We start from the raw sequence: 13,521 nt of genomic DNA on the forward strand, positions 1-13,521 counted from the left end.
GCTGAGGCCCTCCCACGAGGACTCCTGCTGGGTATCACGCAGCAGTGATGAGTACAGATCAGGTGTGAGCCTTCCAAGTCCGGGATCCAGCAAGCAGGCCAACCCGCAGGCCATCCAACACTTGTTTGATGTTGTTAATCCTCACCTGAGGATATTTGTCCATTGATTCTTTTAGATAGGGCGGAAGGAAGGGAGGGGGAGAGAGAAACATCTATTAGTTGCCTCCCACACACACCTTGACTGGGGCTGGGCACTGACCCTGCAACCCAGGTATGTGCCCTTAACTGAGAATTAAACCCATGGCCCTTCGGGGCACCAGCCAACACTGGCACCACTGAGCCGCACAGGCCAGGGCCCCAACGTCATTTTTGCTGCAGAAGCAGCAGTTTCTGGGTCTGAATCCTGCAGTTCCGACGATCCTAGAGAGACCGGCCCCGTGTTAGGGCATGGATGATGCCCCTTTTCACACCTTTGCCTCCTTCCCTACCAGGTAAAAGCCAACCTTGAGAAGGCCAAGCAGACCCTGGAGAATGAGCGAGGGGAGCTGGCCAATGAGGTGAAGGTGCTGCTGCAGGGCAAAGGGGACTCAGAGCACAAGCGGAAGAAAGTGGAGGCCCAGCTGCAGGAGCTGCAGGTGAAGTTCAACGATGGAGAGCGCGTGCGCACGGAGCTGGCCGACAAGGTCACCAAGCTGCAGGTGAGCCTCCGGGGCCCCGGGCCTGTGCAGTGGTCCCTTCAGCAGCCCCTCGGTCTTGGCCCAGTTCTCCGGGGCTCCTCTCTTTCTTTTGTTTCATGGGCCTTCGTCTCTCTTGTCCCCGTGCAGGTCGAGCTGGACAATGTGACGGGTCTTCTCACCCAGTCTGACAGCAAGTCCAGCAAGCTCACCAAGGACTTCTCCACTCTGGAGTCCCAGCTGCAGGACACACAGGTGAGGGTGGCAGCAGATCTCTGCAGCGGGGCCTTTCCCATGAGGACCTGTGGCCCACATGGCACCACCTGCCAGACTTCTGGGTCTTCTGTCCCATTACCCCTGCATTTATGGGGTCTCTGGGTCCCCCCAGCTCCCCACCAGGCTTTTACCAGCTGTCCCCTGAATCAGAGACCAGCTGCTCCCTCCCGCCAAGGGTGTGGGGACCGTGAGGCTCTGACAGTGTGCCTTCTGGGCCCCGTGCCCCTCTTGTCCTCGGAGTAGGAGCTGCTGCAGGAGGAGAACCGGCAGAAGCTGAGCCTGAGCACCAAGCTGAAGCAGGTGGAAGATGAGAAGAACTCCCTCAAGGAGCAGCTGGAAGAGGAGGAGGAGGCCAAGCAGAATCTGGAGAAGCAGATTGCCACCCTCCACGCCCAGGTTCGGTGCTAGCCCAGGCTGCGGGGTGACTCGGGGACACTGGGTGGATTCTGCTGGGTCCCCCAGGCCTGCCTGAGCTGGGTGCCCTTCCTCAGGAAGCTCCTGTCCTCTCCAGCCCAGGCTCTTAGCCCAGGTCCCCAGGTAGAATTCAGGGATCCGTGAACTCGGAGGGAGGAGACTGAACATCTTTATTTGCACAAGTCTGTGGCTGGTTCTAGCATTTCCTTCCTTGTGAACGTAGAATAAGCCACGGCGGTCGCAGTGGTGTGGCCTTGTTCACTAGAAACCACCAGTCCCGTGTCCGAGCCCCTGCGGGGCTTCGGGCTGTCAGGAGGCTGCCATTGCATGAGCTGAATGTTTGCGTATATATTAAACGTATATGGTAATCCTATATATTTTATGTGTATCAAACATCTGAGAAGGAGTCCATAGTCTGTGCTAGACTGTCAAAGGATCTGTAGTTAAAAGTAGACCGTGAGCTCTGTTCTAGATCCTGTCTGAGGACTGAAATGCACCAGGTCAGAAGGTCTGCCCTGAACTCAGGGCGGGCTCCAGTCCGCTCCATGGTCTGGGTAGGCGTAGCCAGCACATGGTGGCAGCTGCATGTCCAGGTGCAAGGAGGAGGCTGCAGGACAGGTGGCTGGGGTCCTCCTGCCCCCAGCAGACACACTCCCCGGAGCGCACCAGCCTGCTGCCTAGTGCTTCCCTGGAGGATGCTTCCCTCTGGGGTAGGTCACAGTGGAGAGGCCTCCAAGGCCCACCTACTGCTCAGCTCCATGTAGGAGACAGACCGTCTGCAGAAACTGTTTCTCTTGCCCCAGTGGAAGAGGGAAGCCTCCGTAACTGGCTGGCTCCCTGGCCTCCGTTCATGGCGTTGCAGGCCAGCTCCCAGCTGTCTCAGCCACAGGTGTGTTACCTGAATAGGTGCCAACATGGGTATGTCCTTACTCCTTGCTCCTGCTCAGGTGACTGACATGAAGAAGAAGATGGAGGACGGTGTGGGGTGTCTGGAGATAGCTGAGGAAGCCAAGAGGAAGCTCCAGAAGGACCTGGAGGGGCTGAGCCAGCGCTACGAGGAGAAGGTGTCCGCCTACGACAAGCTGGAGAAGACCAAGACACGGCTGCAGCAGGAGCTGGACGACCTGCTGGTGGACCTGGACCACCAGCGGCAGAGCGTCTCCAACCTGGAGAAGAAGCAGAAGAAGTTTGACCAGGTGTGTGCCCGCTGCGCGCGCTGCCTCACTTCCTCTCCTGCAAACACCACGGCCTCAGGCCCAGGCCGCCGCCGAGGACCGGGCCCTGGGATCCCATCACTCCCAGCAGTCGCTCGGTCCGCTGGCTCTCCTGCTTGCTGCGGGGCCTGCAAGAAAGTACTCGGAACAGGGCCTCTCCGTAGGATGGGTTCAGGAGCGACTTTTCCACCTTATGGTTTCTTATGCTTTTCATATTTTATGTAATGATGTTTTTCACATTTTGTATGACTCAGACTTTTTATTCTCGTGTTCACGCCTCTTCCTCATTCGGAAGGATCTAAGGCAGTGTACAGAGGTGCAGACAGTGGGCTGGGATAGAAGGAGTCAGTCAGGGCTCAGCTCCCCGGGCCCGTGCTGCCCACGCGCATCGTGGCCTCAGGTGTACCGGGCCCGGCGAGGCTGCTTCCTGTCCGTCGTCTCTGGCTGCTTCCATGCTGGCAGAGCCAAGTCAAGTAGCGGCTGCAGCCACTGCCTGCAAAGTCTAGAGCTCTTACTCCTGGTCCTTCAACAAACAGGTCCGTGGATAGACGAGGGATTGGGGCAGAGAAGGGGAAGGTGGGAAATCAGGCCTAGCGAGGGTGGACACCAGGGGGATTGGAACTCACATCCTTAGAGGTGGCCATACAGGGCCTTGGGCTTCTAAGCAGCCAGAGTCCCACTCTTCAAGGTAAATGCCAGCCCGTCGTTCAGGAGAACCAGAGCCTTTCCAGGTTGTGCGCATCCAGTGTTTCTTGTGGGTTCTTATGCAAGGGGCCTATAGGCAGAGAGTCGTTAGTAAGCGATAAAAACGAGAGACTTACAGCATGGTGCCCTCATCGGTTACCAGGACACACTGCACAGTGCATGTCCCCCTTGAAACCAGCCGGTTCCCAGCAGCAGCTGGTGCTGCTCTTCCTGGTCTCCTCCCTGCAGAGCCAGCACTGCGCCTTCGTTGGTTGGAGAGTCCAGTCTGTGTGTTTTAGGTGCCTGGGGTCAGCAGGTTCTGAGTTCTTTCTAGGAGCCCATTGCTCAAACCTCATGGCACCCATATCTTTCCCAGCTCCTGGCTGAGGAAAAGAACGTCTCTGCCAAGTATGCAGAGGAGCGTGACCGGGCTGAGGCAGAGGCCCGTGAGAAGGAGACCAAGGCGCTGTCGCTGGCCCGGGCCCTGGAAGAGGCCATGGAGCAGAAGGCAGAGCTGGAGCGGCTTAATAAGCAGTTCCGCACAGAGATGGAGGACCTCATGAGCTCCAAGGACGACGTGGGCAAGAGTGTGAGTACCAGGAGGGGCCAGGTGGGGCAGCACAGCAGAGCGGGGGCTTGGGCACTGGGCAGTGCCCTCGGGGACCGCTTGTCCCTCTGCTCCTGACCCAGTCCCCTTGGCTGGCAGGTCCACGAGCTGGAGAAGTCCAAGCGGGCCCTGGAGCAGCAGGTGGAGGAGATGAAGACCCAGCTCGAGGAGCTGGAGGATGAGCTGCAGGCCACCGAGGATGCCAAGCTGCGGCTGGAGGTGAACCTGCAGGCCATGAAGGCCCAGTTCGAGCGGGACCTGCAGGGCCGGGACGAGCAGAACGAGGAGAAAAAGAAGCAGCTGGTCAGACAGGTGCGTGTGGCGCCCAGCTGCGCAGGCAGGGCCGTCTCCGCCTCTGGGCATGGTGGGCAGGGCCCCTGGTTTCTGGCAGGCTTCCTCTCTCTCCTTCTGCCTGGATTGTGGACGGCTCCCTGACCATTTCCGCTCCTCTGTCCTGGGGAAGTGGGGGGAGTCAGTGATCATATCAGGATTTTTTCTGTTCATTAATTCTCATTGGCCCTGAAGGCTCCATGGATCCCACAGAACTGGGCCAAACCATCTGGGCTCAGAGCTGGTGGCATAGGGTCTGTGTGTGGGGCCAGCATTCTGACCTGTCAGCATCTCCTCCAGGTGCGGGAGATGGAGGCAGAGCTGGAAGACGAGAGGAAGCAGCGCTCACTGGCTATGGCCGCTCGGAAGAAGCTGGAGATGGACTTGAAGGACCTGGAGGCCCACATCGACTCAGCCAACAAGAACCGCGACGAAGCCATCAAACAGCTGCGGAAGCTGCAGGTAGGTCCGGCCGGACCAAACCAGTCTGGCCACATGCAGTGGCGCTGGGCTCCGCGTGGGGTGGGACCCGAGTGGGAAGCCAGTGAATGCTGGGAATTGCCACCTTCCCCATCCGAGGAAGGTCCTGGTGCCCTTAGCCTGTCTCACAGATGGAGATTCAGGCCCAGAGGCTGAGTGGGAAATAAGTCTGAAAGCAAACTTGCAATTAGACCAATGCCTTCGAGTACATTAAAGAAAGAAACGTCCAAATCTAGCTGTGCGGTGGAGTTAGGGAAGACAGTCACTTAGCAGCACATTTTCAGAATAAACCTGATATGACCCATGTGTGGCCAGTGCGCCCAATGGATGCTGACAGAGGGATGGAGCGGCCAGAGCAGGACATATGGGAAATTTCCACCTGACCCGTATTTAAAGAATAGTAAAATAAAAGAGCTCTGAGATGCCACATCCTACCCGGCAAGCCTGCAGCAACAAGAACAAACTTAAACATCCGTGGTTGGCGAGGGCAAAGGGCACACATGCCTGCTGGCTGGTGGCGTTCTCCCGGTACCAGCTGGCTGACCCAGTAAGGGTCTTATCCTTGGACGTGGGAAGTCCCAGTTTGGGATTTTCTGCAAAAGGAAAAAGAGCAACTTGACAAACATCTTCAGAATTAAAACCAATCGCAGAAGAGTAACAAAGATGCTGCGGTTGGTCAGGGCGAGCTGGCGGAGCAGCAGGTGGTGTTGGGGGTGGTGCCGGGACCTTGGATACAAGCCAGCAGGGAATCGTAGAAAGTGAACGACACAGCTTGGGCTGAAGTTAGTACACAGTGACAGCACTGCCCAGTTTGCTTTGTCCATCCCAGCGGTCAAAGATGGTGAAAATGCTGCAGGGTGGAGAGACAGTGTCTTCAGTTACAGTCCCGCCCTTCAGTTTAGCTGGTAACCTGTGATGTCAGGCAAAAAGCAGCCACAGGCTCCTGTTGGCGTTGTCCTTGGCCGGGAGGCGGATGGGGGGCAGGCAGGGCACGCGTGGCCGTTGGGTTTGGGGGGTGACACCAGGCGTCTCCTTCCTGCCCAGGCCCAGATGAAGGACTACATGCGCGAGCTGGACGACACGCGTGCCTCCCGCGAGGATATCCTGGCGCAGGCCAAGGAGAACGAGAAGAAGCTGAAGAGCATGGAGGCCGAGATGATTCAGCTGCAGGAGGTGGGTCAGGGCCGCAGCCCTCCGCTCCGGCCAGCAGGCGGCAGCTCGGGGCCTGCACTGGACAGGGGTTGGGCAGAGCTGGAAACAGACGAGGGGAGCTCCCGGGGTGAGTGGGTGGTTCTGTGTGAAGGAAGTCCCTGCAGGGTTCATTACGGACCGGGCTTCCGGTGGGAAGTGAGGCGTGGTGTGGCCACCCCTCCTGCTGCGAATTGCCTCCTGGCGAGGAGGAGTCCCTCCCAGACACGAGGGTCCCCTCATCTGTCACACACGAGGCCCATTTGAAAGTGTTCCCCAGGACCTAGGAGGTCTGCTTCTCGCTGAGCCAGACAGCAGGCGCGTCCGGTCCGCTCTGGCCTGATTGGCTGTGCTCTCCTGCCTGGATCTGCTGTGGTCTTTCCCTCCAGGGTCACATGTGGGTCTTGTTCATGACCCTCACCCCGGGGTAAAGCCCTTCTCTTCCACCTGGCTTTCGGAGACCTCACAGCCAGGCCCCACCTCATGGCTCTCCCGTCCCTCCTGATAGAGGTCCGCCGGGTGAAGAGGAACCAGCATAGCCTTAGGCCAGGACGATTTCTCATTTACCTCTACATCCTGGCCCCGGGCCGGTTCCTAGCGCTTAGGTGGGGGGCCTGGTCAGCACGTGGTCCCTAAGCTATGGCCACAGGGAGGCCGTCCCAGGAGGGGCTTAGAGGGGAGGACGGGCTTGGGAAGGACAGCAGTGCGGAGCGCCGGGAGTGGAAGAGGGGCCGTCGGGGCTGTGCCGCCCGGCGGGTCACGCTCGGTTCTCCTGCAGGAACTGGCAGCTGCAGAGCGTGCCAAGCGTCAGGCCCAGCAGGAGCGGGACGAGCTAGCCGACGAGATTGCCAACAGCAGTGGCAAAGGGTGAGTGAGCCACTAAGTAAAGTTGGGTGTTGGGGGGAACCCCACCTCTGGCCCTGACCCCTGCTCGCTCCCTGGCCTCCCCAGAGCCCTGGCGTTGGAGGAGAAGCGGCGCCTGGAGGCTCGCATCGCCCAGCTGGAGGAGGAGCTGGAGGAGGAGCAGGGCAACACGGAGCTGGTGAACGACCGGCTGAAGAAGGCCAACCTGCAGGTGGGCAGGGCTGGGCATCCGGGCGCGCCCTCTGCACATGCTTGGGCCGCAAAGCCCGAAACTTCTCCATTCCTTAGGGGAGGATGTTCTGGCCCCTGTTGAGTTTGGGGGACCTGGTTTGTGAGGCGTTCTGCAGGGTCCGGCTGTCACCTCTACCCCCAGCAAGGTCCCCGGCCTTCCTCAAAGTCACCAGCCGATCTTCCCACAGATTGACCAGATCAACACAGACCTGAACCTCGAGCGCAGCCACGCCCAGAAGAACGAGAACGCCAGGCAGCAGCTGGAGCGCCAGAACAAGGAGCTCAAGGTCAAGCTGCAGGAGATGGAGGGCACGGTCAAGTCCAAGTACAAGGCCTCCATCACTGCCCTGGAGGCCAAGATCGCGCAGCTGGAGGAGCAGCTGGACAACGAGACAAAGTAGGCAGCCCCTCCCGTCACCTGCAACAGTCTTCAACCCCCTGCCGTCCTGGCTGAGTCCAGTCAGGAGCCAGCTTTCTGTCCCCAAGTCCCAGAGGCTGTTTTCCCCCATCTTGATGGGGTTCTCCTCCATTTCCCCGGGCCTCGTGGAGTCTGAGTAGGAGCCCACGGCCTACCTCTAAAGTTGGGGGTATTCCGAGTGTCTGAGGCTGCATCAGGGAGAAGTAGGGGTTCACAGCCACTGGGCAGACAGTCTGGGCTCAGCGAGACAGAGACTTATTGGGAGGTAATGGGGGTCACACTGGGCCCCACAGCTCAGTGTTCCCTCTTCCTAGGGGGATATATGCTCGGAGACGTGTCCCTTCCCTTCCCTGAGCCCCAGTTCCCCCATCTGCGAAACAGGGCCAGTTAAAGTGCCTCCCAGACGAGGCAAAGCTCGTAGTGGGTGTTCAGTGAGGGCCGCCTTAGCCTCCGGCCTCCCCGTGGGGGAGATAGCAGTGAGGCCCCGGAGTGGGCGGTCCAGCTTGGGGACTGTGGGCCGGACCCTCGAAGGGGGTCCCCTGAGCCGCTCGTCTGTGCCTGGCAGGGAGCGCCAGGCGGCCTGCAAGCAGGTGCGTCGGGCCGAGAAGAAGCTGAAGGACGTGTTGCTGCAGGTGGACGATGAGCGCAGGAACGCGGAGCAGTTCAAGGACCAGGTGAGTTTGTGGGCAGAGCAGTGGTGCCCCAGGCTGGCCAGGGGCCAGGCGGGCCCCACTTGCCCAGAGCGCTGACCAGGGCCGCTGGCCACACCTCCCCACAGGCGGACAAGGCGTCCACCCGCCTGAAGCAGCTCAAGCGGCAGCTGGAGGAGGCGGAGGAGGAGGCCCAGCGGGCTAATGCCTCCCGCCGGAAACTGCAGCGCGAGCTGGAGGATGCCACCGAGACCGCCGATGCCATGAACCGCGAGGTCAGCTCCCTCAAGAACAAGCTCAGGTGAGCCTGCCTGCGGCCCGCACAGCTCTGTCTCCTTTCACTCGCGAGTTGGTTCTGCAAAGCACGGTTCAGACGGTGACGCTCCTGTGCGTCGGTTACCTTCCTCAACCAGCGGCAGTGAGCACGGCGCTCGGGGGCGAGAACGCGCAGGTCGGCCGCTGCCCTCGGGGTCCTGACCCCTGGGCTCTCGCCCAGCCTTTCGAATAAGCAGTAAACTCTAGGTCATTTATTCCATCCTGTCTGCAAAGTCAGCTCTTGTGGCTGCTCCCAACCTGATGAGAACAGTGCTGTGCTGGGTGTTTGGGGCGGGAAGGCGCTGAGGCAGCCTGGTGGGCCCCGGCCCGGCCCGGGTGCCCAGTGAGCGTTTGCCCAGGGAAGCCGCGGTCCTCTGCCCGAGCCTGCAGGACAGGGGGCCTCCTGCGTCTCGAGGGAGTGTTTGCATTTGAGAAGTATGAAATGGCCCGGCCGGTGTGGCTCAGTGGTTGAGCGTCGACCCAGGCACCAGGAGGCCGCCGGTTCAATGCCCGGTCAGGGCACGTGCCCAGGTTGTGGGCCCGGTCCCCAGTGGGGGGCGTGCAGGTGGCAGCCAGTCGATGTTCTCTCATCAGTGTTTCTCTCTTTCTCCTTTCCTTGCTCTGAAATCAATAGAGAAAAAACATTTTTTAGAAAAGAAGTATGAAATGACTGAGGCAGAGGGTCTTTCCCCCCGGAATTCTCATTTCTTACTTTTCATGACAATCCCTTTTTAAAGCGTGAAACTGACAGGCCCTCTTAGTCTTGACACCGATTTCCTTACACGCGGTGAAAGGAAGCTGCTGGTCCCCACAGCCGTCCCTGTGGCCCTCCTTTTCCTGCTTGTCCTGAGTTGGAGAAAGGGTGGCCTTCTGCAGAAGGCAGGTCCATCTATCCGTGTCTGTCCTGATTTGCTGGCGGGTTTGCTAGTGCTTTGGGTTAGAGTGGAAGCTTCATTCAACAGCTCTGGCCTGTCCTGTCTGGAGGCCGTGCTTCTCCTGTGAGCTGTTAGGTGCCCCTTTGCCCTCTAGAGGTCGCTGTGGAGTGTGAGCTGTGCTTGCCCCCCCTCCCCCGCTGGCCTTCTGACCCTCTGCCTGTGCCCCCAGGCGCGGAGACCTGCCCTTCGTGGTGCCCCGCCGGATGGCTCGGAAAGGCGCCGGCGAGTGCTCGGACGACGAGGTGGACGGCAAGGCTGACGGCACAGAGGCCAAAGCTGCCGAGTAGCCTCCTCTCTGCCTCCTGCCCAGAAGGACAGACAGACCGACTGACCAACGGATGACTCCGCCTCCCCTTCCTAGCCTTTGCAGCACCCCCCTCACCTTCATGGGACAGCTGTGACCATGATCCCCACCCCCATCAGGCCAGAGGACCTCGGGCCTGCGCCTCCCTGCCCCCCAGGCCTTGTTGAGGGACTTTGGCTTCTCGGCTGCAGCCCTACCGCTCTCCCCGACCCCCAGAATCTGATACCAAAGAATCCAGGTCCTGGGCCCCTGGCTGGGGACAGAGTGACCTGCAGGGTCTTTGGCCTCCTCTTGCCAAAAGCGCAAGGTGGTGGCCAGAAGGGCAGCCGCCAGCGATGGGCAGGAGTTTTCTACAAATCTATTTTTCTTCAGACTAAGGAGTTTTGATAGCCCAGCACCCCAGAAGAATCCTCACCTTCTCTCCCTCTGCCACCAGCGCATCCCCCACCCCCTTCTTTGCTGTTGGCAATCACACGCGGTGACCTCACACCCTCTTCCCCATGAGCCCCTCTCGTGGGCTCTGGGTGGTCCAGGGCCACCACCTCTGTGCAGGGCACAGAATGCTGGGCAGTGCCACTGTCCCTTCCTGATTCTAGAACGTCTCAAGTGCAATGATGACCCCTCCCCCCCTTTGCAGGGGCGGCCTGCCCTCCCGCAGCAAGGCCGTCGGCCGAGCAGGCAGAGCCTGGGGGCCCAGCCGGAAAGGCCAGCAGTGGCTTCTGCCAACACTCTTGGGGACCAAATGTATTTAATGGTTAAGGGACTCGTCCCGGATCTGACAGAGCATCAGACGGGGCCAGTGACCCTCCCGTACGACCTTGTACCTACTCCAGGGCTGGGCCGAGGGTAGTTTATCTGCACCATTGACTCAGTATAGTTGAAAAACCCGCCACCTGCACAGATGTTTTTGAAAGGAGAGACATAGAAGTGTCCCCCTCCCCCGTAATAAATGGTGAGAGTCCCAGTCTTTCTCACTGCCTTTCCTTGGAGCCATGTTAGAAGAGAGTAGCGTGTCCCACACTGGTCTGCACTGGTTGCTGAATCACCTGTACTCCTAACTGTTGTATATGCTGCGTTTAGACTCACTCACGGCAAAGAAGGCATTTTCTTAAAGGAAACAAACTCAACAAATCATGAAGCTCTGTAAAAGCTCCAAACGCCTACACAGCTCTGAATTCAGGTCCCAGTTGCTGTCACGAAGGAGTGAATGGACTGGCACCGCCCTTTTGTAGAATAAAGTGCCTTAGCATGCGCTGCAGCCGTCACCTCTACAGGAAGCTGGTTTACAGGTGTTCTCCACAGAGCGTCTCAATAAAGAGTCCGCGTGCTACAAGCCCTGTGTCTGGTGGTGTCTGTGCCGCAGAAGGTGGCTCGGAAGGGACCGTGTTTCTGCAGCACCTGGTGTGCGTCTTGGAAGCTTGCAGTGCAGCTGGGGCCCAGCCTGGCTGGGTGGCTTCTGCAAAGGAGCGAGGCAGGCTGGGCCAGGTTCAAGGGAATGAGCATCTCCTGTAGGCCTAGCTCCTTAGTTACTGAGCCACCTGCCAGGTGCTTGACACTGAGCCAGCACACGGTAGACACAAGGCCCAGGCACTAAGTCCAGGGCTTCCTCACTCACCATGGTGCGGTCGGCCTGCAGAGGGGGAGGCTCCCCAGTGCCCTGGAGCAGGAGGGAGGAATTGGTGAGTGGGCCTGTGGGTATTGGAGCAGGAGGCTCTCAAAGGACTGTCAAAGCTTCGTTCATTCATCTTTTAACAAAGGCAGAGCGTAGACACCAGACCCCTTGCTTACCAGAAGTACAAGGGCAGTGGAGGCGACCAATGTCCCTGCAGTTGCAAGGGGCAGGGGGTTCCTCCTGACACGAGGTCGTGCAGCAAGCCCTGGGCCGCAGCTGGACCAGCATGGTTGCTAAGGAAAGCCGTTTGCCTCTGGACAGGACATTGCCCAGGCCTCCGACGGTCGACCTGTCCAGCCTCTGAGCAGGCGCGCTTGCTCCCCTGGGGAGGGAGCAGCAGAGATGCCATGAGGGGTAGTGGCACCAGGTCCCAGAGTGTTTGGGGGGCTGCCACTTCCATTCAATAGCAGGTTTTCCGGGCTGCACAACGGAAAACATTCGTCATCACATCAGATGCTCCCGGGCTGGGTTTCAGCTTCATCACTTCATTGCAACCTTGAACAAGGGCTGTGAAAGCTTCTATTTTTTGGTTAATCCTCACTCAGGGATATTTTTCCATTGATTTTTAGATAGAGTGGAAGGGAGGGACGGGGAGAGAGAAAGAGAAACATCGATGCGAGAGAGACACATCAATTGGCTGCCTCCTGCACAGCCCCGACCGGGGCAGGGGATCAAACCTGCAGCCCAGGTTCATGCCTTTGACTCAGAATCGAACCCATGACCCTGTGGTTCGCGGGCCGATGCTCTAACCAATGAGCCAAACCAACCAGGGCTCTTTCTTTGTTTAAAGATTTTTATTGATTGATTGGTTTTCTATATTAATTTTAGAGAAAAGAAAGGAGAGAGAGAAACATCAATTTGCTGTTCCACTTACTGATGCATTCGTAGGTTGATTCTTGTATGTGTCCTGACTGGGGATCAAACCTGCAACCTTGGTGCACAGGCTGATGCTCCCAGCAGCCGAGCTGCTGGCCAGGACTGAGGTGGAGTTTTCTGACACCTGGAGCCGACAGGGAGTTGGGGGGAAAGGGGGTTGGCAGAGGACTTGAGGGTTTCCAGGGTTTCTCCTCGGGGGAATAGCATGGTCCAGAAAAGACCGAACAGGACCAGTCCGGCCCAGCGCCCTCACGTTTTGGGCAAGTCCTTCCACCTCATCGGAGCCTTGCTTTCTGTTTTGAAACGTGTCAAATGTTTTCATCACGGGGCTGCAACAGTTACGATTATCTGTGTGAAGATGCTTTGCAAAGTATGAGGGACTCAGGAGCTGTTATTTCTTTTCCATTAAATTTGGGCTTTTTAAGGATTTATTTTTTTGTTGTTGGTTCAGGGTCAGCGTCTCTCTCCCTCTCTCTATATTTCTCCCTCTCTCTCCCTTCCTCCCGCTCTATCTAAAGATAAATAGAAAAATATCCTCGGGTAAGGATTAAAAAAAAAAGTAAAAATGTTTATATCAGGCTACATAACAAAATTGACCACCTGATCCGTTTTTAAGGGTACAGTTCAGCAGCATCGAGTTCATTCACACTGTTGTGCAACCATCACCATCCACCCACAGAACTTCCTTGTTTTGTATGCCCTGGTCGGTTTGGCTCAGCGGTTAGAGCATCAGCCTGCGGTCCTGAGAGACCCGGGTTCGGTTCCCGCTAAGGGCATGTACCTTGGTTGCAGTTTGTCCCCGGCCCTGGTTGGTTGTGCGGGTGGCAGCCACTCGATGTGTCCCTTTCACATCGATGTTTCTCTCTCTCTCTCTCTTCCTCTCTCTCCCTCCCACTCTACCTGAACAAAAAAAAATGTCCTCGGGTGAGGATAAAAAAAAAAAAAAAAAAACCAGATTGTAAAACTATTAATCTGTCCCCATTAAACATTAGCTCTCCAAGTCCCCTCCCCACCCAGCCCCTGACAACTTTCCATCTATGACTGACTACTCCAGGTACCTCATACCTGGAGTCACACAGCACTTGTCTTTCTGTGATGGCTCGTTACTCAAGCATGTCCTCAAGGTTCGGCCACCCTGTGGCGTGTGCCGGGATTGCCCTTTCGTGGGAATCACATCCTGCCGCATGTAGACATCACTGTGTTTCTGGCTGGTCACCCACTGGTGGACACGTGGGCAGCCTCCGCCTCTGACTGCTGTGAGTCCAGCTGCTGTGACCTGGGTGGACATGTCTCTTCGAGACCCCGCCCAGTTTGGGGGTACGCGCCCAAAAGGGGAATGGCCGCTCCGGAACGTCATTCTGTGCTTCATTCCCGAGGAGCTGCTGTGCTG

At 58.1% G+C, this 13,521-nt stretch overlaps 1 protein-coding gene across 2 annotated transcripts in view; it reads left to right on the top strand.

Annotated features, from left to right (window-relative positions):
* The window catches only part of MYH9 (myosin heavy chain 9), a 92,400-nt gene extending 81,484 nt beyond the window's left edge, over nucleotides 1–10,916 (top strand). The window contains exons 28-41 of one of the 2 annotated variants that reach the window (XM_036250820.1): nucleotides 491–697; nucleotides 824–928; nucleotides 1,193–1,345; nucleotides 2,311–2,559; nucleotides 3,638–3,850; nucleotides 3,968–4,180; nucleotides 4,499–4,660; nucleotides 5,723–5,851; nucleotides 6,645–6,733; nucleotides 6,818–6,941; nucleotides 7,150–7,358; nucleotides 7,945–8,053; nucleotides 8,158–8,330; nucleotides 9,449–10,916. In XM_036250820.1, coding sequence (XP_036106713.1) covers nucleotides 491–697; nucleotides 824–928; nucleotides 1,193–1,345; nucleotides 2,311–2,559; nucleotides 3,638–3,850; nucleotides 3,968–4,180; nucleotides 4,499–4,660; nucleotides 5,723–5,851; nucleotides 6,645–6,733; nucleotides 6,818–6,941; nucleotides 7,150–7,358; nucleotides 7,945–8,053; nucleotides 8,158–8,330; nucleotides 9,449–9,566 — 2,253 coding nt within the window. In that variant the 3' untranslated portion in view covers nucleotides 9,567–10,916. The remainder of the gene's footprint in view (nucleotides 1–490; nucleotides 698–823; nucleotides 929–1,192; nucleotides 1,346–2,310; nucleotides 2,560–3,637; nucleotides 3,851–3,967; nucleotides 4,181–4,498; nucleotides 4,661–5,722; nucleotides 5,852–6,644; nucleotides 6,734–6,817; nucleotides 6,942–7,149; nucleotides 7,359–7,944; nucleotides 8,054–8,157; nucleotides 8,331–9,448) is intronic. The other variant, XM_036250821.1, reaches the window with a different exon arrangement.
* The last annotated feature ends 2,605 nt before the right edge of the window (nucleotides 10,917–13,521 follow it).

Source organism: Molossus molossus, unplaced genomic scaffold (genome assembly GCF_014108415.1).
Source record: "Molossus molossus isolate mMolMol1 unplaced genomic scaffold, mMolMol1.p scaffold_m16_p_10, whole genome shotgun sequence".
In the NCBI taxonomy this organism is placed as follows: Eukaryota; Metazoa; Chordata; class Mammalia; order Chiroptera; family Molossidae; genus Molossus; species Molossus molossus.